Raw genomic sequence first — 27609 nt, 5'->3', positions numbered from 1 at the left:
AAAAATTAGATTATCCTTTCATTGGCCTCAATAACTATGTTTGCTAAAGAAAGAAAGGGAAAAAAATGATGTAGAAGATGACATGCATGTTTGAGGCTGAAGAAAAGCACGTTTGCGCTCAGTACTTTGGAAAAAATGTTTAGCTGCAGCTCGTCCTTATGTAAATATTGTTTCTGTAGTTCTGCCAAGGTCAGTGTCAGCTTGGATAACTTTCTGTATAAATGCCAATCATGCAAATAAAAGTTGCACAAGACAGCACTAACATACAAATCAGTTGCATTCACAAAACATTTTATTGTTTGCTTGTTCTAGCCAGAGTCTTCCCATTTTTCCTCCTCCTCTTGCTTTCTTTGACCTTGATTTTTCTTCCCCACCCTGTTCAGTAAGACAGAGCCATTAGAGCAGGGGTGGGCAAACTACAGCCTGCGGGACCGTCCTGCCCGGTCCCTGAGCTCCTGGCCTGGGAGGCTCACCCCCGGCCCCTCCCCTGCTGTCCTCCCTCCCCAGCAGCCTCAGTTCACTCACTTTGCCGCGGGCGCAATGCTATGGGTGGTGGGGCAGCACAGCTGCAGAGCCCAGGCTGACCCGGTGCTCTGTGCTCCATGGTGGTGGCGGCAGCATGGCCTGGCTCCAGCCAGGTATCGTGGCTGTAGCGCTGCCAGCCACTAGTGCTCCAAGCAGTGCGGTAAGGGAGCAGGGGGGTTGGATAGAGGGCAGGGGAGTTCGGGGTCATGGTTGGGGGCAGTGGTGTGGATGGTGGTTGGGGGGGAACAGGGTGTTGAATGGGGGCAGGGGTCCTGGGGGGCACTCAGGGGACAGGGAGAAGGGGTGGTTGGATGGGGCAGAGGTCCCGGGCGGGCCGTCAGGAATGAGAGGAGGAGTTGGATGGGGTGGCGGGGGTCCGGGGGCAGTCAAGGGACAGGGAGCAAGGGTGTGTGGATGGGGCAGGAGTTGCGGGGCAGGGCAGACAGGAGGTGAGGGCCGGGTCACGACCCCCTCCCCTTACCGGCACTCCATACAATTTCCGAAACCCGATGCAGCCCTTGGGCCAAAAACTTTGCCCGCCCCTGCATTAGAGTGTCAAAAATCCAAAAGAAAACCAAATCCAAACTTCAGACAAGGAAGTTCCCACTTTTTAGCATTCACAATATGACAGTTCCCTACAAAAAGGAATCTTAAACACTCTTTCTTTCATTAGCTGTAGAAAAAAACCCCACTGCAATGGCGTAATAGTTTCGATACTATCAAAGAAAAAAAGTTATTGTCTGACAAGGACTTACCACGTAAAACAGTGAGTCTCGTGGACACACTTATTTCTCCAACACTATTGGAAGCAACGCATTCATAAATAGCTTCATCTCGTGGAGTCCGCAGAGGCTGAATTCTGAGAACTGATCCAGATCCATCATCAAATTCTATTACCTATTGAAGGAAACAACAGCTGTCACAGGTGTTGTTACAAATGCCTACCTCTCAGCTAATTCTTGTATGCACGATGAGCTATCAATATTCATAACATCAAAGCCAGTTTCATTTTTCAGATATACATACAGAGGCAAATTCAACAGTGACTTAGACTGTAGTGTACATTGGTCATACAAACAAAGTACGCTTAAGTGGCAATGCAGTGTAACATACATTGATATGCAGTGGATCTACGTAAGTGTAATTTACATGGAAGGGGTTACTGAAAAAAACGACAGGAAGGTATAAGAAAGCATATCCTTACTTTAGGCGCCTCACACTTTCTTATACCCCACTAACACTCTCCTGCTCGTTGCTTTTCCTATTGCACTCCACTCTGCATCTCCCCCCTTTGGCATGAAAGCTGAATTTATTTTGCACACACATCAAATACAAATAGCTAAGAATTACACTACTTTGGCACTTAATGTAAAATTCACTCTTTTGTTTACACCATGTTTGAATGTGGCCCAGACACTTCCAAGGGGGATGCCCCTGTGTTCTCCCACTGTGAATTTGGTCCATTATGTATAATTAATATTAGCTGATGATATAATTTAAATAGAGTGTGTCCATCTTAGAGACAAAATGAAACAACTGTGTTGTTCTTGGTGGTGATGTGTGGTTGTTGTTTTTGAATCATTTACATACGAAACTTTCATTCCTTCACCTGAATATATATCTGGAGCTAATAGGACTGCTGCCTCTTCCCTCCTTTTACTCAGGGAGATGAATCAATCATCTTGTCAGGATGCTGCTCCTCTCTGCAGTTGCCCACTCACCACAGGCACAACATGCACCTTCCCTAGCAGCTAACTCAAAAAATAACTCACTTTCATTAACTATGTACAACAGTTCAGGACTATCATCAGCTCTGATCCTGGCTATTAGGCTGGGATGCCGTATTTATGAATCTCTTCAAAATAATCTGGTGTTTGGTCAGAAAAATAAAATTTATATTTCTGCTTAAGCTTCCTACTATGCTCGAGCTAAGAGGCTAACACCCTTACAGGTAGACTTGAATGGCTCATAGGAACTACAATGCATTGTATTTGTCCAAGACTAAGTCACTAAGAACTCTTCTTCTGACTGAACTCTTCATTCAGTCAGACAGTGAAAGTAAATAAGTGCCAGGTCACTGTCTTGCAAATGTATAGTACCACAGCAGATTCTTGTTTGGCCCAGGACATTATGTCATGTCCCTTGTTGAATGTCATATGACTCTAAAGAGGCAACAGACCTCTTCAGCCTTAAAAGATCTTTTGACAGAGCAGAACAAGAGTTCTTTCTTGGCAGCATGGCAGGAAAAAGCGATTCCAACTTCCTGAGCTGCTGGGATCTCTGGAATTAAAATTAACAGGTCAAACTTCTGTGGGGGAGTCTCACCCACCCCTTCATTGGTTGCTATGTAACATTTGAGCCATGCACATTCCATACATGTTTGGGCAGTATTGCTATCATGTGCACATGACAGAATTTACAAGCTCTAACTCAGTTATCCTTGGTTTCTGTACACAAATGGGTTTTTGTATATGCAAAGTTTTACCTGCACAAACGCAATCATGTTTTGAAAATCTGACTCTTAAGAGTTCAAGCTACATGTAGGGAATACCAGGATTTGCCTTTGCCTAATTTGGGAATTAAAATAAAAAGATAAGAGATTAATAGCAAGGCCCTCTATGAAAATTGAAGGGTCACCTTCTCTTGGTAAATGATGATAAAAGGTTTTGGTTTGCGGGCATGAGACAAGTGCAGCTTCTCCCATGGTAGGCCTTCTGCAGAGCACTGAGCAGGATGTGATTGAACCAGGTCCGGTCCCACAGATTGCAGCATTGACCACCAGTCTCCATGGTTTTGGACTCAGCTTGTATGGATGTTACCTCACCGTGCACATTCTAAGGCTGGTTTATTGCCTTTTCTGAGACTGGGAGGAGTCTGAGGGACAATAAAATAATATGTGCTCTCTTGGGAAGGGATCAATGCCACAGCCCACATACTGATTTACTTTTCTCTGCTCTTTAAAGAAAGCCAGCATCTTGAACAAACCTAGAGGGCACACACATCTCCCTCTGATGTGAACCAAAACAACATAGCTGATATATATGATGTGTGGCCTGCTATGGAGGGAGAGGAGGCTCCACAATCTGAGAGACAGGTTGGTACAACTATTTGACTCAGAATGGGAAAGAAGGAGAATGTCAGGACCTGAGACATGGGCAATCTGATCTAGTGGTCGGAGTAGGGGTAGTCAGACCTCAAGGCAGGGCCGGCGCTTTCATTTAGGCGACCTAGGCGGTTGCCTAGGGCATCAGGATTTAGGGGGGGCGGCATTTTGCTGCCCTCGGCGGCAATTCGGCGGCAGGAGGTCCTTTCATGCTCCGGGTCTTCGGCGGCAATTCTTCGGCGGGTCCTTCACATGCTCCGGAACCCGCCGCTGAAGTGCCCCGAAGACCAGGAGCGCGGAAGGACTCCCCCACTGCAGAATTGCTGCCAATGACCAGGAGCGCGGACGGACCCCCGCCTAGGGCGCCAAAAACCCTGGCACTGCTCCTGCCTCAAGGTCAGAGTTAAAATCAGTATCCAGGATCCAAGACAGAGGTGAAAGCAGGAATCAGAGCCCAGGAACCAAGCCAGTGGGTCACAGCAGGAATCAGAAACCAGGGATCAAACAGGAGTCAGGTCCAGTGCTGCAGCCAGTTAGGAAGCCCCTCAGTTGCTCAGATAACTTCCCATGCCTCCTTGTGGCCAGCCATTGTCCCCAGTTAGAATCTTTGAGGGCAGTGCCTCTGCAAGGGGTCAGGGTTCTGTGAACCCTTCATATGCAGTAGTTCTGGGTCAGCTTCGCAGGAGAAGCCAGGGTGTGAAAGCTGCCTGAGAACCTGTGGGCCTTCACAAAGAAGCCAAATCATTGCAGAATGGGGAAGCTTCAGCACATGAATGCTACTAACGTTCCCTTCAGTTGCACATTACACTGTGGATTACATATACACCACCAGCGGTTTTACTTATGGGTAGGCTTGGAAGTAAAAGATTTTTATCAGTAACTGGTGGTAAAAATTAATTTAACCATACACACCCCAACCAACAAAAAAATATTTTAATCGATAACAATAGAAATTTACAGATAAGCAACGCAAGAAAAATGCAGCTTGATAACTTTTCAGTATTTGATTTAAGGATATTTACTTCACAGTATTTTGACAAGTGATGTTAACGATTGTATTTTAACAGTTACAAAGCTTTAACTTTTTGAATCTCAGTGTCTACTGTCATTAAAAAATATTGTCTAGACCCTCCCCCAATTTCCTATAACGGTGAAAATTTAAATTTAAATTGCTAAAATAATTTTAAAATGCTTAAAACCAATAATTTTGCACAATTGTGAAAATCAAGAAAATATGCTTAAAAATAAAAAATATTAACCATAAAAATTACAAAAAAAATTAAAATCAATTTCTGCCAAGTCTATTTATGGGCTAAAATTGTTACCTCTTGAACAGCATGGACAAAAGAACTGTGAAGTGAAACCCAGTAGTTCTGGCACTCTGATTGCAAACAAGGTATCTTCCAAACTGTAAAAGGGACCTCTAATGGCTAACATTTATTTATTATATGTCATTTCAAATTATTTTTTGTTGCATGCTTGTTTTATAATTCCTAGTTTATCTGCAGATGGTTTACATTTTGTTGGTTTTTAGGAAAGAAAATACTATCTGTACATATTGTTTTCCCATCAGGAGATAAGAGAAACACCTCCTCACTTGCATAGCAGTAAACTCAGAATTTCCCAGTAGTCAGAGAGGCTTGCAACTGAACTCTTAGGAAACTTTGAGAGATCCTAAGAATACTGGGTAATCCTAGATGCTGACTGGCCAAGGCTGGGCAACCCTTGTGGAGTTCAGGGGTATACAATTTTTAATTTTGGGGGTACACAACATGAATAAGTTTGTGAACTCTTCTTTCCTATCCTGAACTCAAATCTTTCTGCCTACTCCCAAATGTTTAGCTAAAGTGATGCCTGTACGCCTGCATGTTCTAGGAGTAGAACCTACATCTCTCCACAATGTGGAGCGGTGAAATACACAACATTTTTCATTTGTTTCCTCTTCCCCTCCTCCTTTTCTTTTGCAGCATCTCCTACCCAGGATTCTTACTCAATAATTTTCAGGCTGAACTTTCCAATCCATGTTGTTTGAATGGATTTGAAGCAGGAAAAATACTATGCAATATTCATTCATAATATATATTTAGTGTCTCAAAGGTCCGCCCTATGCCTTAAATTTCTGAAATGATAAACTGCTCTTATTAATTATTGGGCAATACCACGTACTTGGAATTGTTCAAACAGGGAGCGAAATCACTTTTATAATGAGAGAGAGACAGGTGAAGCCTCCTTACTACTAAGTAATGAAATTCAGAAAGATATATAAACATTTATTTTAGTGAATAAGGGAAAAAACAAGAATAGTTATTTGAGACCCTTGTAGTTACTGCTGAGGTGCACAGTCCAAAATGTTCCCTACTTCTCCAGGTGCCTTTTCTGAATCTAATTTCTGCTGTTGCTCTAATTTCCATCTGAAAATTCTACAGCATGAGTTAATGACTTTTTTTGGAGAGGGAAGAAAACTCCTTGAAGTGTTGATGTGCTTTCTGCTTTAACTAACTAGCTTTTCAGTGCTTTATAATGAAAATTACCTGTTAAATGTTTCATAATTCTTTGAAACATGTCCTGTCCTGTTTGAATATGCACTCTTGTTCCACATCCCACTTAAGGACTTTTAAAAATACATTTTACATCATATATTTATAGTTCAGTTCAAATATTTTATGGAAGTAAAACATGTTTATCTTTTAGCCCATTCTCCCATAAAACAAATAAAACACAATAAAACACAATACTGCAAAATAAAAGTAAATCAACACAAATATACATGATCTGTCTGACTGACTGTTGCTCATCTTCAATATAGATTTTGTGACCATTATGGAACAGATTGCATATGCTTTATTATAAAGAGCCAATTCTCCTCTTACTCCAATTACGTAAAAAAGAATTGTGCATATGCATTGAAAGCTGTGAACAATTACTTGCATTGAGTGGAGAGTACACATTTTAAAATCCTTTGACAACTATTTTTCTTACTGAATTAAATACATTTGCAAAGAACCATAATAGCTAGTGAAAGGTTCATAGATCTTGTATGGTACCAAAACATGAGCTGATTGCTTTTAAATAGTTTTAAAATAAAACAATTAGCCCACAAAAGAAATAAAATGTAGCCTCTGCTCTGTTGGCAGGACTAATTTACAAAGCTGTATGTGAGTTATCAACTCAAATACCATTAAAAGCTAACATCCTCGGTGAGTACTGTGAAAAATTATCCCAATGCATTTTGGTTTGTCTCTTCACAGTCAGAAGCACAGACTTAAATTTTCCTATAAACATTCTGGCATGCATGTCTAGACCATTCATTCATATAGCGTGTGTCAGAACTGTGTGATAGATAATTTTTAATAGTAATTTGTTTTGTGATTATTTTCTAAATGCAAAATCCTATTTTTAATACTGAGAAGCTAGTAGAGATGCAGCTGAAGTTATACATAATCAGCACCAGGTTTTTGGTGTCATCTTCTCTGAACAGGCATCTGGAACAATAAATAGGCCAATCCAACCTTAGTCCTAACTTTTTCCACCACTTAAAATGGCAATAGTGTCCCTAGAATTACCCCCCAGAAACACCTCCATCCTCCACTACTAGACAATCTTTATCATTTTGTTAAATTTCTGACCATGAAAGGTAGAAAACTCACCTCCTCTGAAACCATTCTTAATGCTAATCTTTAAAAATGTCAAAAGGAAACTCTTAAGAAATAGCAAAACCGTCTTCTCTTCAGTGGTCTTGCGGACAACCAGTTTGCAGAGTAGGTGATTCCCAGGACTGCCTGCAAAGATTTATCCCCTGTGGTGACGGCTATTTGCTTAGTCATTGATAATAAAGCACACTCACCAGGATTAAAAACATAAAATAAACGTGATGTTAGAATGAATGTTTTTCAGAGGAACAGAACAATGGACCTAATACCTCAAATCTCTGATTGCTGACTTTCTTTCCCTTTTTATTCCAGACAATTTTAGGTCTTGGGTCTCCTGTAGCTTGGCAGATGAATGATGCGACTCCTCCAGAGACCCCTGTCTGATCAACGGGAGTTCTTGTAAACTTTGGCGGTGCTAAAACAAGAAAATAAGTAACAAAATAAATCTAAGCAGTAGACATAAAAAGCACGTCAAGCTGTCAAAATGAAAATAAAAAAAGGGGGAAATACTTTGTTTCTGTAGGAATTGTATTCACCTATAAGAGAAGGCTTTTAAAAAAACCTTAAAAGGTCAAGGGAGCACTTAGAGATTTGACTAGTAAAACGTATATTAACACAGAAATCTAATAACATCAGAATAGGAAGACCATGCATTAATTTTATCACCATTATAAATAAAAATCTAATTTGTCCTCTGTTGCAAAATGAGCTCATCAATCAAATGGAATAAGATCATGGTTCATGGCTTAATGTTACTACCAGGGGATGTCATGAAAGCAAGTTTTCCACCTCTGAGCCATTAAAATCAGTGACATTTAGGACAGAAACATTTGAAAAAGTTTGAGGAGACGGGTGTAAATGCCTACAGATTAAAAATCCAGACCAGAGTGGAGAAAGGACAATTGCAGTAGAGAAACTAATGCTTGCCCACAGTTCAAAAGACACCACATTTATAAATCCTGGCCTATCTCCCAAATTATGCCATATTTTGCTGAAGGAACAAGGGAAAGAAGATACTGTATCTGCAGAGACACGGTGACAAGAAAGAAGAAAGAGTGGGAGAAAGGAGAAATGAAAAGATAAGAGGAAACATGGGGAAAAAAACAGAAAGAAAAGGAAGGAAGTAGGGATTTTCACTAATTATTTTCTTTCCTTCTGTCCAAGAAGGATAACATTCCTTGTGTTAATTTAGTCAAACCTTGATGAAGAGAATCCTGGTTAACCAAAACTCTCAGTTATACCAAGACCGGATATGACCTTGATGTGTGAAATCTGACCAGTGCATGCAGATGTATGTGCTGCAGAATCCTCCAGTACAGCTGCTGCATTCTCTTGCATAACTAGCCAGCCTTCAGCAATCTATTATATTTGGGGGAACTAACTTAAAGTTAGTGTTTCAAGGTCAGTGACCTAGTGTTTCCATTGTAGCAGTTTCCTTTATTTTGAACTGATATATAAAGGTATTATATGAAGGTTACTATGTTTATCTTGAAATGGAGTGGAATTAGGTTTTGGAATGCATGGCATGGATTTAATCAACAATACGGGTCTAACTCAAGTCCTGTGCACCTCTTCTGGCCCATCTTTTTTTTTTTTCCCACTACTCCTTTCCCCCTTTTCTTTCATCATCTCTCTCTTCTCTCAGTTATTCTCTTTTGTTCTCTTTCCTTTTCTTTTCTAGCCCTCCCTGGTAAGGCTTCTCCTTTGTACTGTTTTTTTTTTAATTTGCTACTTCTCACATATCACTTCTAACCTTATGCTCTGCTGAATTGGTCTTTCCAGAGGAAGTATTTCTTGTCACGCAGTTATCAGCAATGTAGAAAACCAGGAGACTATAAACAAATATCAATAACCATGGTAGGAAAAATGTTAAAATCAGTGAAAAATGGTGAATTTTGTTCAACATCTTCATTAATGATCTGGACGATGGGATGAACTGCACCCTCAGCAAGTTTGTGGATGACACTAAGCTGGGGGGAGAGGTAGATATGCTGGAGAGTAAGGATGGGGTCCAGAGTGACCTAGACAATTTGGATGATTCAGCCAGACGAAATCTGATGAGGTTCAGCACAGACAAGTGTAAAATCCTGTACTTAGGATGGAAGAATTCAATGCACTGCTAAAGACTGTGGACTAACTGGCTAAGCAGTAGTTCTGCAGAAAAGGACCTGGGGATTACAGTGGACGAGAAGCTGGATATGAGTCAACAGTGTGCCCTTGTTGTCAAGAAGGTTGATGGCATATTTGGCTGTATTAGTAAGAGCACTGTCAGTAGATCAAAGGAAGTGATTATCCCCCTCTCTTCGGCACTGATGAGGCCACAGTGCCTCTGAAGTATTGCGTCCAGTTTGGCGCCCTCCACTACAGAAAGGATGTGGACAAACTGGAGAGAGTCCAAAGGAGGGCAACTAAAATTATTAGGGGGCTGGGGCACATGATTTATGAAGAGAGGCTGAGGGAACTGTGCTTATTTAGTCTGCAGCAAGGAAGAGTGAGGGGGGAATTTGATAGCAGCCTTCAACTTCATCCTTAGAGGTGGAATCTCCATCCTTAGAGGTTTTTAGGGGCCGGCTTGACAAAGCCTTGGCTGGAATGATTTAGTTGGTGTTGCTCCTGCTTTGAGCAGGGGATTGGACTAGATGACCTCCTGAGGTCTCTTCTAACCCTAATATTCTATGAACTACCTGAAGTGAGGTTCCAAAGAGGATGGAGCTAGGTTGTTCTCAGTGGTGGCAGATTACAAAACAAGGAGCAATGGTCTCAAGTTCCAGTGGGATATTGGTTGGATATTAGGAAAAACTATTTCACTAGGAGGGTAGTAAAGCACTGAAACGGTTACCTAAGGAGGTGATGGAATCTCCATCCTTAGAGGTTTTAAGGCCCGGCTTGACAAAGCCCTGGCTGGGATGATTTAGTTGGGGTTGGTTCAGCCTTGACTAGATGACCTCCTAAGTGAGGGGCTTGGGTCTCACAGGACATGTGACCATGTCACCTGATTCTGGAGTCCATCTTAAACCTGGTGCTTTTCCTTTTAAAAGGAGGGGTAGGAACCTAGAGAGACAAAAGATTCCTGCCTTGTAGCAAAGCTATAAAAGGGGTGAAACAGAACAAAGGGGGCTGCCAGTCACGAGAAATCCCTGAGTTACCACCTGAGATGGAACTAACAAGGTCTGTAACAGGAGAAAGGATTGGAAGCTTATTGGAACATCTTTGAGGGTGAGATTTACCTGTATTCAGTTTCTTAAATGTATTAGCCTTAGGCTTGCATGTTTTGTTTTATTTTGCTTGATAACTTACTTTATTCTGTCTGTTATTTCTTGAAACCACTTAAATCCTACTTTTTATACTTAATAAAATCACTTTTATTTATTAGTAAACTCCAAGTAAGTGATTAATACCTGGGGGAGCAAACAGATGTGCATATCTCTCTATCAGTGTTATAGAGGGTAGCCAATTTATGAGTTTACCCTGTATAAGCTTTATAGAGAGTAAAATGGATTTATTTGGGGTTTGGAGCCCATTGGGAGCTCGGTGTCTGGGTGCTGGAGACAGGAGCACTTTCTTAAGCTGTTTTCAGTTAAGTCAGCAGCTTTAAGGCTGTGGTTCAAACCTTATAATAAATAATAATTTGAGATATACCAATCTCCTAGAACTGGAAGGGACCTTGAAAGGTCATCAAGTCCAGCCCCCTGCCTTCACTAGCAGGACCAAGTACTGATTTTTGCCCCACATCCCTAAGTGGCCCCCTCAAGAATTGAACTCACAACCCTGGGTTTAGCAGGCCAATCCTCAAACCACTGAGCTACCCTCCCACCTTGCGTTGCAGCAGGCTTGCATGTCTGGCTCAACAAGACAGGGTTCTGAAGTCTCAAGCCATCAGAGAAAATGGGCTCAGAGGTAGTTTCAGCACATCAGGTGACAGTCCCAAGGGGGTCTCTGTGACCAAACCCATCATGACTACCATTATAAATGAATTTACTGTACTGTACTAAATAGCTAGATTTAATATAAGAGAATCAAGAAGATCCTGAGTATAACAAGATGAACCGTGTATTTATAATGCTATTGTTAAAGTGTTACAAGCAACTGTTTGCCAACAATGAGAACAAAATAATGCTGCTGGGAAATTCCCACATTTTGAATAGATGTGACAGGTAAAATATGGATTACTATAGTCTCAATTACAATTTAAATTGACTTGATCAGATAATATTCCACAATTATTTTATGCTTCCATCAAGGTTTTATTTCATTTCGTTTAAAAAAAAAAAGAGTCGTCTCAGGATTCACAATCACAGCAGTTGTTTTAGTATATATCAAAACCATTTTACAGTTAGAGTGTTACCTCCAGTGACGGAAAGTGGCAGCAGAGTTTAGTTGACGTAATTAGGCTATATAAGCAAGCAGCTTCTCAGAATGCTCTGGGAACCTTGACCTGTTCACTGAACTAATTCTGTCTCCTGAAGTTCTACATGCTTGAAAAACAAGTGCACTAGTAAGTCTAGAACTAACAAAGTAAAGAGCATGTCACTTTCCCTATAGGAGTCCAATCACTACAATGAAAAGTCTGTGGCAAATCAAAACCTGGAGTCATGAATAGCCAAAGAAATAACAGGAAAGAAATGGGAAAATCCTGAGCCTGATATACAAACTTTATGCCTGGATCTCAAGAGAGAGAACAATTAAATCTGATAGAAAGCATCTGGCTTTAACAAATCCTGGTAGTTTTGGACCTTTTTCTACGTACATATTAACCTTCCGCTCTGATAAGTAAAAAGAATGGGCCTGAAATGCTCGTATTGCATTACACAAGCTGTGATTTTGTGTTATCAAGATAAAGTTGAAATATTACCACACTCTTTTTATTCTTTTGACAGTTTTAATTCAACGAAACACCTGCAAAACACTTGAAAGAAAAATGCTGGGTGGGTGAGTCCTTTGATTAAAATAACTGTGGGTTTAGGCTACTCAGGAAATATTTTAACTCAAAACTGTATGAATCCACACACACTTTACACCACATCTTCTACAGATTAGCCCACTGATTTAAATCTCACAACAGTGAAGCAACAAAAAGTATGACTTACTTCCTTTGAGCCATTTAAGTGGTTTGTTTTTCATGACTATACACTGTAAATCATATCAAGGATTAAGAATGGTTCCTTTTCACTCCCTACAGCCGCTAACTCAATTATCTTGGGGTGGGATTATACAGGATATTTTTTTTTAAATCTTAAACTAAAAGTACGTTGAATCAATTCTTTAGATGAATAAAATACTCTATTTTAGGGTTTTATAGCGCTGCCCAGCAACATACTATATAAGGCAGTACCATGCTTTATTGCTCTGCTGTAAAATGTAGTGGTGAAAAAAGAAGGAGAAATAAAGGGGAAATTTCCCCTTATAAAAATCCAGAGCCAAATTCTCTCCTGATGTTAATTAGTACAACTCCAGTGAAGGCAATGGGGCTGGCTGCACCAATTTATACCAGAAAATAATTTGGCCACCCATTTTAAAAATGACTTGAAGCCTTTATTTCCAATATTGTACAAACTGCACTGCTGCTTAAGGAATATTCTGCCCTGAAAACTGTAAAGCTAACACTTTCTTATACAGAGATATGCATGCTGACTGTCAAGACAAAAATAAGGAGCAAGGGTGGGGCTTTGGGGGAAGAGGTTCAGAAAAAGGGCAACTAAAATGATTAGGGGTTTGGAATGGGTCCCATATGAGGAGAGATTAAAGAGGCTAGGACTCTTCAGCTTGGAAAAGAGGAGACTAAGGGCGGATATGATAGAGGTATATAAAATCATGAGTGACGTAGAGAAAGTGGATAAGGAAAAGTTATTTATTTATTCCTATAATACAAGAACTAGGGGTCCAAATGAACTTAATGGGCAGCAGGTTTAAAACAAATACAAGGAAGTTCTTCTTCACACAGCGCACAGTCAACTTGTGGAACTCCTTGCCTGAGGAGGTTGTGAAGGCAAGGACTATAACAGCGTTTAAAAGAGAACTGGATAAAAATTCATGGTGGTTAAGTCCATTAATGGCTGTTAGCCAGGATGGGTAAGGAAAGGTATCCCTAGCATCTGTTTGTCAGAGGGTGGAGATGGATGGCAGGAGAGAGATCACTTGATCATTGCCTGTTAGGTCCACTCCTTCTGGGGCACCTGGCTTTGGCCACTGTTGGTAGACAGGATACTGGCCTAGATGGACCTTTGGTCTGACCCAGTATGGCCGTTCTTATGTTCTAGGTGGAGCAGGGGGTGGGGCCTCAAGGGAAGAGGCAGAACAGGGGTGGGGTCTGGGGGGGGAAGAGGAGGGGCAGGAGGGGGTCGTTGTCAGCAATTAGAAAGTTGGCAACCCTAAGCCCAGGCCACTGAGAGTGAGCAAGCTAGATTATATTCCATCTTGTGTAACACCAGCAGAATTGTTTACTAAGTTCCATACATACCTGTGCAATTCTACTGAAGGCAATGAGTTTGCAGAAATATAACTTTGGACTTAGTTTGACCTTCACAATGTACAGTATTGATTCATAAGAGAGGAGGGGGGGGACCTATTTGGCTCTTAAATCCCAGGATGAGGTTTTGCAGGGCTAGGGTATTTAATGAAAAAAATGTTAATAGTAAACTGAGAACATTTGTTATGAGAATGACAGAGGCAAAAAAATGGGACCCAAGATGATATTTTTACAGTCACTTTTCAGAGGAAAACAATGTTTTAAAATAGTTCTGAGAAGAATTTAGTATGACTTTTATTAGCAGAGACCAAACCTTCCAATTTAATAGTGAGAAGCCTGGGAACTTCTTTTCCCCATTGTTTCATTTCACCAAGTAAAACAATCTACCACGTAGAAATTCCTCTCTCTTTAGCAAGAAAAAGCTGTCCACTGGAATGAGTGTTCAATGTGATGAACAGTGTTTAGAGTAAAGAGAGAAGTCTAAACAGTGTGCATGTTATCAGTGCTGCCCTTCTGCTGAAATAGAATAGTGATAAAACTTGTTTCATGAGAAACTCATTCAGAAGACTAAGTTATTGGAAAATTCTTCCACTCTCAGAAATATGGCTGTGTTGCTAAGTTAGAAGTACAACAGTGATACCTATACACATTTTTTAAAAAGTGGACTTTTGTATTCTGTGTGAATATTTTGTGATCCCACAAAAAGTGTAGGTACAGCAGTGTCCCAACTTCCCATCTTGAAAATATGGCAACATTATTTAGTTGACTAACATACAATACCACAGAGGTCAAGTTATGATTAAAAACCTGTGTCCTCTGGATGAAAAGTAGAGGTACTAAACACGTATGAGGCAGAGAATGGAAGAATTATGGTATTCCTAGAGTTTTCAGACATTTACTGCACAAAACGTTTGATTTTAGCAGTTCACCTCCTTATATTGATCAAATTAAATTTAATTGGGCAAGTCAGTTAAATTGTCAGCTTCAGGCTCCCCAAGTGCAAAAAGAGAATAATACTTCCCCGTTTTATGGAAGTGTGAGGATAAATTCATTAATATCTGTGAGGCACTCAGCCACCTGGCTGGACAGATACATAAATATCATGTCGTCTATCCATCAACCCATCCGTGAACGTACTCATCTAGTTATTTATAAGTGCCTATCACCAAGGTAAAATTATTTTAGATCAGCCCGAGACAGGGGAAAAAAAAGTTGTTCTTGTTACCTTTACTTTTATGGAGGTTGTAAATTAAAGTTTGATACAAATGATCTCTGCATTAAAATGTTGTCAATATCTTGACTTTGATTCCATCCTAATTTGCTTGGTGTTCTGATGGCAAATACAATTACCACCCGACACACACACATTCTGCTTATCAACATGAGGACAATGTCAACTGCGAACTGACAATTATTTTTAACCTCTCTTATGTGATGCTCTCCTTGGGGAACCCAGAACTGTAAGCCCCCGTTTTACCTTCTTTGTCTCAGCAAGACAGAGCTTTGCTGTAGGTTAGATTGTGAAACAGCTCCCTCCACACCAGTCTGTTTGCTTCATCAGTGAACTTGAGACTCAGTCTTAACCTTGGCTGGCAGGTAATAATCAGTGAACGACAGTTCTTGAGATCCCTAAGGATCTCTCTCTGCAATGCCCAATCCCTCTTACTGGGCACTCACAGAAATTATTATGTTTGCTGCCTCCAAAGACACAATACACAGGGCCGATGGGGGTGGGGTGGAGGAAGCTTCCCCAGCTTTGTCGCCCAGTCCGCCCTTGCTAGGGGACCCGAAAATATTTTTTTCACCGGGGCTCGAACCCACTCTTGGCGGCCCTGACAGTACATACCCCAGTCTGTTACTTTAGCCCAGGTCCCACACATTACTTTAATGTTCAGCGCTGAGATGGTTTTATAACAAAACAAGAATACGTTTATCAACAAAGAACACAGGTTTAACTGATACCAGGCAAGAATAAGAGACATAGAAAAGGGTTATAAACAAAACAAAAATAACATGCTTTCTAGTGCCTAAAACTTAATTCTAGCAAGCTATGTTCATGCCTAAAACAATCTCTCTCTTATGCCAAACTACCACCATCTCCAGTCTTCCAGGCAAGGGGATCCAACTTTCACAAAATCAGAGGACACTGTCCCCTTTGCCCTTAACCTCTAGATAACTCAGGGGTTCTCTCCTCTGCCTTTTATAGTCCAGCAAACCTTTGAAATGTATTCTTTTGGAGTGTATCCCCAGATAAAATTCTCCCTTGCTGTTTGCCTCTTCCTATTCACCTCCCATCCCTCTGTTGACTAGTATGTAAAAGTAACATCCATAGTCTTTGTCATCACCTTGCTCGATTTACATTGGAGCCACAGGCAAAACAACATTCTCTTGTCTAGGACAAGACTTGTCTAGAATTGCTTATCAAGTCTGCTTCCAAAACATATTTTAGGAACATATTTCCAGCACACGTACATAATTCTTCACACACTATCTGTACGTACATCATGCAATGATATTCATGACCAGCGTGCCATCCATTTTTATGATACCTTAGTCAATACACTTTTATAGTACAATAATATTGTATACAATCAGTCAATTCAATTGCTTATTCTTTGGGGTTTCAGACACCCTGTTCTTGCCATGGGGTGTCTGGATCCTGATAGTCACACGTTTGCAACTGCAGTCCAGAGTCCAACAAAAACTCTCTTGGCACAGTTCATTAACACAGGAAATTTCCAATACGATAAATTCCACCAAAGGGAAAAAGATGCAAGCAGTTAACAGCTACCACTTTACAGGTTCTTTCAACATTTTTCTACTTCTGACTGGCCAGCTTAAATGTTCCAACAAAACGACAATTAAGACAACAAAAAGCTACATGTAAAGTATAGAATAAATCTATAGAATAAATCAGTGCTTCATTTGTCTATTTTTAATTGCATGTATGGACATTATAGAAACATGCAATATTGGCTACTAAACTCATAGCCCACAATGAACTTATTTGATTTAGCTATTTAGCAATACTTTAAAAAAATAAGGATTTTAAATCATAAATTGTTTATATCGAATGTGATGTGTTTTATTAAAGGGTGGTGATACAGCATCCTTTTGTAATCTAGAGCTACACAAATGAAAATTAAAAGCTCTGAAACATTTCAGAATAGATACTTCTAATGTGCAAATACAACACAAATGGTGAATCAGTGCTGTGAAATGTAACCGACACCATTCTCTGTCTCTCTCCGCCACTTTCACAGTAGGCCAGGCCCTTCAGTGAAATGTAGGTCTACGTGATTAGCTCTCTTGTGTCACTCATGTTACAGTCCTAACCACATCTGTACACACACACATGCAAACAAAATATTTTTATGAGTTTGATGAAACCATGTTATGAGTTTAATTAAACCCGACTAATTGATAGCTATGAACTCATTCTTCAATTAACATAACTGCAAGCATAATCCCGCACCTAAAACAAAAGGTGTATGTGAACCTGTCCAGGAACTTTTGGCTGAGTACTGTTTTGTGGGGAGAGGGGGAATGGAAACAGAGAACACACATAAACTGAGGACAAGAGAAGGAGAGGCAAGAAAGCCAAAGAGTAGCCAGTGAGCACAGTGTGACCTGGAAGAAGTTAGAGAGAGAGCTTTTGGGTCTGGTGTTAGCTAAAGAGGCTTAGAGGCTGTAAACTAAGAAATCATTCTGTTTGTTCTTTGTTCCCTCTGAGTTCAGAGATACAGGATTTTGTACATGCCTTGTTCGTAAACAAGACAGCATCACAGAAAATACTGTATCAGACTCCATCAGTTTCTACTTCCAGGTTGAATATTCCCCAGGGCTCCAAACTTTGACTAGCTGCTTAGGTTGAAAAGTGGCAGCAATATTCTCTCCTTTTCCCTTCCATGATGTCGTGCTCCTTGGAAGCTTTGCCAAATTTCTGAAGAGCTGATGTTATAATCAGAATAATCCTAGTGTGGTTTATAGTGCTGTCCTATGGTAAATGCATGAGGATGCAACTGTTACAGCTCCCACAGGATTCAGGGAAACTCGTCACTTAAACGTTATGACAATTAGTCATCGTTATAATTGGTAATCCTGGAGGAAACCTGGCTGACTGCAATGTAAGTTTTCTCTGCAGAGCTGTTCTAACAATTCACACAAAGGTGCACAATGGAAATGCGTATTTGTTTTGCTTTAATAGTTATTTTAGGGGGGAAAAAAACAAAGTTTACCATAATGATTGTTATTCTACAAAATTTAATTTGCATCACTTTTTCTGTTTTATAAAATATGATGATAAAGTATTGTCTGCTTTTGAATGTTAAAACTCAGATTATAGACTTGAGAACTTTCAAGAACTGACAATGTTTCCCTGCTTCCCAGGTAAATTTGTTTTGCTTGGCAAGTTTCCTAGTGTACTTCAAGGAGCGTTCTGCTTTCTCCCTTCCATAGATATAGAAGGCTTTGCTTGGTGATATATACATTTGTATATTATTGTTGTTTGTCCTTCAAGTTCCAAGACGATCATGACATCACTGGTTGGTCTGGCTTCTGTGAACATGCGAGTGGCTGCTGAGGCCAATGGAAAGGCAGTCACTGGTCTACTTGTTGATAGATTTGAAGGTGAGGACTTATGCCATTAACAGAAGCAGAGTAGAAGCTGATGGATGGACTGGAGCAAATGTGTGCATAACGGACTTATGGTGGCCAAGCTAATTATGGACCAGATACATGGTGAATGTAGTCCATAGTATATTTTCATTGACACTGCAATTGCTCCTTTTGCTTTGATTTTCTCTCTCAGTTTGGCACACAAAACATATCCCTGAATTTTATACACTAGACACCGCACAATGCTAAATAATGGGATTAGACTCATTAGACCAGGTCCTCAGCTATAGTAAACTGGCATCACTCCACAACAGATATACACTGATTTACACCAGCTGAGGATCTATCCCACTGTCTATACTACACATGGAACATCATACATGGCATAGTGTGATAAACATTTTTTAAAAGTATATACACAGTGCTAGATCAAAGTCTAGGCTCTGAGTTCCAGCACCAGGAACCACATGTGGAGGACAGAACCTCGGCTTTGTTTTGCATATTTAAAAGGAAGTTTCTAGCCCTTATGGTTGCAAAGAAAAAGCTTGAAAATGGGACACTGCCACTATAAAGGGAGACTTGACTATGGTAAAAGTCAGGGCCATACAGGTGGAGCCACAGGTGGGGCTGATTCTGTGACATAAACAGGGCACCAGATTGCATTAATCCAGCCCTGTATGTAAACTTTAGTATGTTTCTGAAATTTGGAATAACTTTGACCATTTGTTGTCCAGAATCAGGATTTCCCTACATCACACTGTAGCATATACTGCATTAAGCCTAACAGCAAAAACATCAGTTAGGGGCTAATAAAACAGCAAAAATATCAGTAAAAACATTGGCATGTTCAGGTGTTTCCTTACAGCTGGCCCATATATTGGTAAATTTATACCTCTGACGGAAGATCCTGAAATACACAATATATTTTGGTCGCAAAGACTTGTTTTATAGCCGTGAAAGCTGTAAGCTTATACACTCACAACTGTTCTCATAGAATATTTGACACTCAGCAATGCAACCTTATCACAAAATAAACAATCCAGTCTGGCAGGTGTCCACAGGGCTATAAAACTTTTCTGAATGGTGGACATAGTTACTAAGAATCACAGTCATTTGGTGTAAAGCCTCTATATATTATTGGTTTAGCAACATCGAGTTTCAGTGGGGCATGTGACTGGTCCTAATTCTTTCTTAGTCATAATCTTCTCATTCTTCTCATTCCATGTTATGCAGTCAGACATTCCTAGGAAAACATATAACCAGGAATACTATTTATTCATTCAGCATCCACTATATATCTTTCACTTAGCCCTACGGATTTACTCAGGAACCATTTATACATTCAAAATACACAGGCCATAAACCAGTTTACATTCAATAGTGGTAAAGGCTCTTTTGCAGAAAACGTATGAAGAATATATAAACAGATACATATTACATGTAGTCTCCTAGCTGTAGTCTGCGGAGATGAACTGTAAATGATGCAAGATAAGAGTTAATATATTAAGTATATGCACAATATTTGACAAAAAAAGCTCCTTGTGCCACTCATTTCCTTTCTTTAACAGAATTTTCAAAGCAGATCATTTGTAGCATTCACTGCTAATTTACTCATTAATCATAGTTTATCACATCAGTTACGCTGATGATCATTATAAGCAATTATTTCTCCTTAATTCTAACCTGTGCTTACAATGTACCTGCAAATTGGCTTATGCAAGAAAGTTAATTAGCTTTGTACTTCTAAAAGAGCAAGCAAGTAGGTACTGTTTCATAAAAATGTCATAAAAATTCCAAAACAATGCATCTATTAGTATGTTTCCGTGGGCCATATCCTGTTAGTCTTCATATCCTGAAGCTTCACTACCACTCAGGTGAAATACAGAACACACCACCATTCTCAGTTCAATCCATCAACATATCTACCAACTCACCTAACTACTTACTTAGCTTCGTACAGGGCCCCTTTCACATCGGCAGCTGAGTATCTATGCTATTTTATGAATACCTAATAGAATTAAAATTATTGGTTCAGATCCCTAACTTGTATAAGTCCATCTAGCTCAGTGGGTCTCAAACTTTTTTTACTGGCGATCCCTTTCACATTGCAAGCCACTGATTGCAACCCCCCTAATAAATTAAACACCCTTTTAAATATATTTAACACCATTATAAATGCTGGAGGCAAGCAGGTTTGGGGTGGAGGTTGACAACTTGTGATCCCCCATGTAATGACCTTACAACACCCTGGGGGGTCACAACCCCCAGTTTGAGAACCCACAGCCACAGATTACTTGGTTAACCATGCTGTTCTTGCGTGGAAACTGAAATGACTCGTTATCTTGTAAGCAAGTCTCCACTCTAGAAAAGGTAGGTTACATTTTCAGCTGATCTAATGTTCAAATAGCAAGTCTCTAATTTGTATCCTTGGTCTATGCAGACCTTAGTACCAGCTCATTTCATTGTGAATTATGTATGCTTTTCCAGACACACATTATCTGAGCCCCAGGGACATGGGAGGAATTCCAAAGCAGCACAGACAGCAGTGGACATTTATTTGCCAACTAACATCCGTCCCTCCCCCCCACTAATTTACAGTTTATATTATTAAGAGGGAAAACAAAAAGTTGTCCCACATATAAAGAACCCTTGTGAGCTTTTAATTAACACTATTTACCAATATGTTTATACTGTAAGGCAAAATGAACTAAAGAATTTCTTGCTGTGATTTTTCTATTCAAATTGTTGGAGTCAACATCAGAACAATTTAAGTTGATATCTTGACAAATTATTAGGACACTTATTTTAGAACCAATAATTACTCCTCTGGCACAGCGCTATTGTTCTAAGCCAGGGGTCGGCAACTTTTCAGAAGTGGTGTGCCGAGTCTTCATTTATTCACTTTAATTTAAAGTTTCATGTGCCAGTAATACATTTTAACGTTTTTTAGAAGGGCTCGCTCTATAAGTCAATATATAACTAAACTATCGTTGTATGTAAAGTAAACAAGGTTTTCAAAAAGTTTAAGAAGCGTCATTTAAAATTAAATTACAATGCTGATCTTACGCTGCTGGCCCGCTGCCGGTCTGGGGTTCCATTCACGTAGGCCGGCAGTGGGCTGAGCGGGGCCTGCGACCGGAACCCCAGCTGGCCAGGGGCCAGCAGCCAGAAACCCAGACTGGCAGCGGGCTGAGAAGGACTGGCGGCCAGGACTCCAGACCGGCAGTGGGCTGAGTGGCTCAGCCCACTGCCAGTCTGGAGTTCCATCCGCTGGCTCCTGTCAGCCAGGGTCCCGGCTGCTGGCCCCACTCATCCCGCTGCCAGTCTGGGGTCACCGCCCTGCCCACATAGAGTGGGTATCTACCTTCTCCCTGGTTTTAGCCCATTCTCTTCCTCTCTCTCTACACTGAGCTGAGGGTGGGAGTGCACTGAGCACAGGGCTGCAGGTGAAGGAGTAGGTTGGGGGTTGGGGTGTAGGGTCTGGCCAGGAGCTAGAATGAGGGAGGGGGCTCAGGGTTGGGGCAGGAAGTTTGGGTGTGGAGCGCTTTCCTAGGCAGCTCCCATTTGGTGCAAGGGTTGCAGGTGGGAATGGGGGGGGCGTGCAGGAGCTTCCATTTGGTGCTCAGGGTGTGAGTGGGGATGTGGGAGGTGCAAAAGTCAGGGCATGGTGTGTGTGGGGGGCTGGGTATGTTTGAGGGGTGCAGGTGTCAGGGCAGGGGGATGGGGGTGTGTGAGGAGGATGCAGAAGTCAGGGCTGGGGGCATGTGAGGGGGATGTAGGAGTCAGGGCATGGAGTGTGGGGGAGCTGGGTATGTGTGGGGGTGCCAGAGTCAGGGCAGGGGTCTGGGTGTGAGGGGGTCCAGGGGTCAGGGCAGGGGTCTGGGTGTGTGTGAGGGGGTCCAGGGGTCAGGGCAGGGACAGAGGGGTGCGGGAGGTGCAGGGCTCAGGGCAGAGGGCTGGTGGGATGTGGGGGTTCAGGAAGGAGGGTGGAATTAGGGCATATCCCCTCCAGCCCCAAGGCCCCATCCCCGCCTCTTCTCCGGATCAGTGAGCACACTGTGACTGTGGTTCCGGCTCCGCTTCTTCTGCTGCCTCTCCAGGGCCATCAGCTGTTCAGCTGCAGGGACGGAGAGGAGGAGGAGGGGCAGGAATCCAGCATGCTGGGGGGGGAGGTGGGGGATGAGTGAGCTTGGCTGCTGGTGGAGGCTGCCCTGCAGCAGCAGTTGGCAGGACCAAGCTTCTGCCCCCCTGCCTCCGCAGGAGAGAGCAGTGGACAGGGACAGAGAAGAGCAGGCTGGGCCAGGCAGGATTTTTAAAAGCACGCTGCTGCCTGACAGGGTCCCAGCTGCCGGCCCCGCCCAGCCCGCTCTTCTCTGCGGCAGCAGGCTGAGCGGGGCTGGCGGCCGGGACCCCGGCAGGCAGAAGCATGCCATTAAAGACTGGCTCGCGTGCCGTCTTTGGCACGCATGCCATAGGTTGCCGACCCCTGTTCTAAGCAGAAGCTGTGGTTGACAAGAGTATCTGTGTAATCCCCCTCTATCATTAGAACAAACATGCAGCTTCCCACTACAGTCACACTTTTTTCCCCTCTCTGAGGTCATTGCACTGAATGCAGTCTCAAAGCCACAGCTACACTCCCCTTATAGCCATGGTGTCATTGTAGGCTTTGTTACTGTAACAGTCTTTTGAAATGCTAACAGGAAAAATGAAATAACAGTTTTAAAAAACTGTACCTGATTCTTTTCTGACTTACACCAGTCTGACTTCACTGATTTCAGTACATTAACTCCTAATTTCCATTAATTTAAGACAAGAGAACCAGGACCATTATTTCTAATATTTTATTAACTTGAGAACCTGGAAATTTTTAAAATATATATTAAGAAGCAACTGTTATTCAGAAAAGATTTAGTGAGGGAAGTATTCTCTCTCTGGTGCTCTCTCTGTATAAAATGGACACAATGCATATTAAAAGTTTACATACACGTAAGCATGGGTGCGCGCATATGCATGTATGTACGTACAAACACAATCCATACACAACTTGGTATTTTGTATTTGTGTGTGTGATATTTATTTATCTCATATATTACATATAAAATCTGGATACAGCTTAATCTACCTGAATTAAAAAGAGGAACTTGTCAGTTAATCCAGTCTTAAACCTTCATCCAGTAGCAAATGAAAAGCATAAAGCCTCTAGAATCTAAAAGGTTAGTGACGTGCACCACTTCATCCCTCTGGAATATTATATAACCTTGTCATATTCACTAATTTAATGAAAGGAAATTCTGCTTCAAAGCTCTCCACTGCTCCTTTTTCAAATTTTAATGTCTGCAGACAGCATATGAATTATTTGCTGAGAGCTGAAGCTGCTTTTCAACATGTAAGTAAGGTAAAAGCAGTGGGTCTTAAAATGCCAGGGAAGTTGATCTTTTTTCAGAGGAGTTTTTCTCTGAAAGGAAAGGGAGAGAAAAAAGAGCCCATAGAGATAGGTTTCAATTAATGATTGACCATGTCTGGGTTATTCCAAGCCACTAGAGAAACGGCCTTCAGTGGGGGTGTTGCAGTCTTACCAAAAAAAAAGAAAAAAAAAAAAAAGGAAGAAAATACACCGCTACCTCGATATAACGCTACCTGATATAACACGAATTCGGATATAACGCAGTAAAGCAGTGCTCCTGGGGGGGGCGGGGCTATGCACTCCAGTGGATCAAAGCGAGTTCAATATAACACAGTTTCACCTATAACACGGTAAGATTTTTTGGCTCACAATGACAGCATTATATTGGGGTAGAGGTGTACAATAAAAGAGAAAAGTAAGGTAACATAACCATTGAATGAGTTTATGTTTATCTAAACACAACAAAATGCATATTTGGTCATTAATATACAAGATGGATTTTTGATTGGAGAGTATGAAAAGAAAATAATTTCTCTATTACTATGACTGACTCAAAGAAAACAGAAACTGGCAATTTCTAAACGTTTACTGCAACAGATTAAGCTTCAGTGTTGCTGTTCCATAAGGGACCAATATAAGCCAATTAATATAATCCTCGCTCAGGCAAAACTCCATTAAAGCCAATAAAATTCTGCCCGAGAATGGACTACACAATTTAGCCCTATAGCAAAAACTCTCTGGACTTCCAGACACTGTAGCCAGAACCGTCAAACTGGACAACTAAAGGCACATACCTAAATCAAGATCTAGGTATCTAAATAAAAGAGTTTGATTTTCAGAGAAGGTGAGTGCCCTCAGCTCTCAATGAAGTCAATGGGAGCTGCAGTGGCTCAGCATCTCTAAAAATCAGGCCACTTTAAGTATATATGGATTTAAGCACCCAAGTTAGACGGTTTTGGGCCCCAAAGGCTTAATTTTTAAACTCTGATGAGAAAAGTTAGATGGCTAAATTAATTCATAGTTATTTAGATGCCTACTTTCAAAATTGGCCCCTTAAGGCCTGATTCTGGGAGGTGATAAGCATCCCCAGTTCAGCTTGGTAGGAGCAAATGTACACAGTACCTTGCAGGACTGAACTCTTCAACAACCCACTTAGAAACCAATGTGTGTCTACACACACACACAGACTGAACGCTATTGTACCAATCTCCCCTAAAAATCAACATTTTTTCTCTATCTTTCTTATTGCTTCTTTTTCTTATTGAAATATGTGAATAGTGTGTAAATACAGTCACCGTTTTCCCTTTTTAACCCATCTCATAACCTACTGTTGGTAGCAACTGGGAAGTCACACAAACAGCATGGTGGCCTTGCTAACTGAATTAAGCAGGCCAGTGTACTATTTTTATATCAAGCAGCTTCATCAGATGTGTGTCAGCCTCGCTAGGGAGTTTTTAGTATATCACTCAGGCTAGGCTAGGAATACTTGTGCTTTTCCTGCCGCTTTTCTTCTCACCCAGTCACATTCACACATAATGTCTAAAGCTTTCTTTACAATCACAATTTCTCCAATGATTTGCAGAGATTAATTTCATAGCGAACATTCAAATTGAAGTTTTAATGACAGAAAGACTGACATGCCCTAGTTGGCTATGACTTAGTGAAATCCACAGCTGAGCTGGAAGACCAAATGGTTGATGACCCACTTTGCCCTTAGTTGTACAGTTGATTATCCTCAGTACATAAAGAGTTTTCTTCAGAAATGGAATATTTATATATCAGCACTGAAATTATGGTTCATAACTATAGCGATCAGCTCGTTAGTATAAATGTCACTTCAGTGTAACGTTTTTTAGCTAAAAGGGTTGATATAAAAAAAGTATTACAGAAATAATATTGCATTAAAATGTGAATATATGGGTCAGTGAAGACTCATACATATATTTAGTTTCTTATTAGGTCATTATTACTTTATTCCAGAACTTTAAGCTATTTCTCTCTCCATAAGTTGTAACACAACTTTTACCCTTACGCTACAAAAATCAATTCTATAAAATGTGACACAGGTCCCTACTTATGTACATAGAATATACAGGAGAACTGCTCTTCCTCCTGCTGCCAGGAGTATCCATTTATTGTGGGCTGTAGAACTCCATGTAATTACCATATAAGATGATGTTCATAAAAATGTCAGAAAAAAGTTCTTAGCTGCTTCTGGACAGTCAAAGACCAAGAGTATGTCTACACTGAAGCTGAGATGTGTTATTCCCAGTTTGGATAGATGTGCATGCACCATCTCTGCTCCAGCTAATGTGCTAAAAATAGCAGTGAGGCCACAGCAGCACTGGTGGTGGCTTGAGCTATCCACGTGAATAGGGGGAGTACCCAGGGGTCAGGCAGGCTTGCACTTCTGTGGCTAGCCCACAAAGCTCTCTGTGTAGCCACAGGTATGCTGCTATTTTTAGTGTGCTAGCTCAGCCAGATAACTTCTAGATACTACATAAGTTCCTGGAGGATAGGTCCATCAATGGCTATTAGCCAAGATGGGCAGGGATGCAACCCTATGCGCTGAGCGTTCCTAGCCTCTGATTGCCAGAAGCTGGAAATGGATGACAGGGGATGGATCACTTGATGATTACCTGTTCTGTTCATTCCCTCTGAAGTACCTGGCATTGGCCACTGTCGGAAGACAGAATACTGGGCTAGTTGGACCATTGGTCTGACCCAGTATGGCTGTTCTTATATTCTTAACCAGAGCCAGTTATACACAGAGTTATATTCTTAACGTGTATCTATCCAAGCTGGGAATTACATCCCCAGTTGCAGTGTAGATGCACCCCAAGTGTCTCAGTGAGTTATAGTCTAAGTCATTGTCTACACACAGAAGTTGAATCCCATTTTAACTTTCAGTACAGTTAAAGCAGTACAACAACTATAGTGTGGAAACAGCTATACTGGTACAAAAATATTCATTACTTTAATCTATAAGCTATATAGGCAAGTCTTATCTTAGGCGGGGGTTCCGTTCCTCGGTTATCGCGTAAAGCAAAAACTGCGTATAGTCAAAATTATATCCCCAAACCCCAAGCCTTTTAAATCACCCAGGGGGCTCCCAGCTGTAGCGGTTGCTGGAAGCCCCTGTGGCAAACTAAAGGGCCCGAGGCTCCAGCCACCATGGAGCTCCGGGCCCTTTAAATGCCAGCCCCAGCCCGGCTGCCAAAGCTGTGGGAGGGATTTAAAAGGCTCCTCCGGGCTCCCCACTGTGGGCTGGGGCTGGCATTTAAAGGGCCCGGAGCTCCACGTGGCTGGAGCCTCGGGCCCTTTAGTTCACCACAGGGGCTACCAGCCGCCTCTGCAGCTGGGAGCCCCCTGGGTGATTTAAAGGTCCTGGGACTCCCAGTCACAGCTGGTGCCCCAGGACCGTTAAATCTTGAAGCCAAGCCCCCCACTTGAGACCACGTCCCCCCCACTCTAGCCGTTCGCGTAAAGTTGAAATCGCGCTTGTTAAATGCGCATAAGTTGCAAGAGACCTGTACTGCTATAAGCTCTTTTATACCAATATCACTGTATTCACACTAGGGGTTGCTTGTTAAAAGTATTTCAATAAAAAAGTCACACCACTAACCAAAATAGTTGTACCAGGACAAAAAATTAACCAAAAGGTTAAATATTAAAAAAAAAGTTAAATTTAGATATAAAAAGGAGTCTAATTTGTAATTTCTGTGTTAACTGCCATTAATCCACAGTACTTTGTAAACTCTCCATTTTCCTGTGACATATAGCATATGGTCAGTGAAATGGCATTTACTCAGTTTTATGCTAATCTGTATGCCACCATAACACT

The 27609-nt window shown here is 41.3% G+C and overlaps 1 protein-coding gene across 45 annotated transcripts in view; it reads right to left on the bottom strand.

The window, feature by feature from the left end:
* The window catches only part of PTPRD (protein tyrosine phosphatase receptor type D), a 1732597-nt gene that overhangs the window by 295655 nt on the left and 1409333 nt on the right, over positions 1 to 27609 (bottom strand). For all 45 annotated transcript variants that reach the window (XM_050942985.1, XM_050942995.1, XM_050942996.1 and 42 more), the window contains 2 exons: positions 7548 to 7693; positions 1281 to 1422 (listed from right to left, as the gene is read on the bottom strand). In XM_050942985.1, coding sequence (XP_050798942.1) covers positions 1281 to 1422; positions 7548 to 7693 — 288 coding nt within the window. The remainder of the gene's footprint in view (positions 1 to 1280; positions 1423 to 7547; positions 7694 to 27609) is intronic.

This window comes from Gopherus flavomarginatus, chromosome 3 (assembly GCF_025201925.1).
Source record: "Gopherus flavomarginatus isolate rGopFla2 chromosome 3, rGopFla2.mat.asm, whole genome shotgun sequence".
Lineage (NCBI taxonomy): Eukaryota > Metazoa > Chordata > Testudines > Testudinidae > Gopherus > Gopherus flavomarginatus.
Note: the sequence above shows the minus strand (reverse complement) of the source record. Positions and strands in the feature narration are given on the sequence as shown.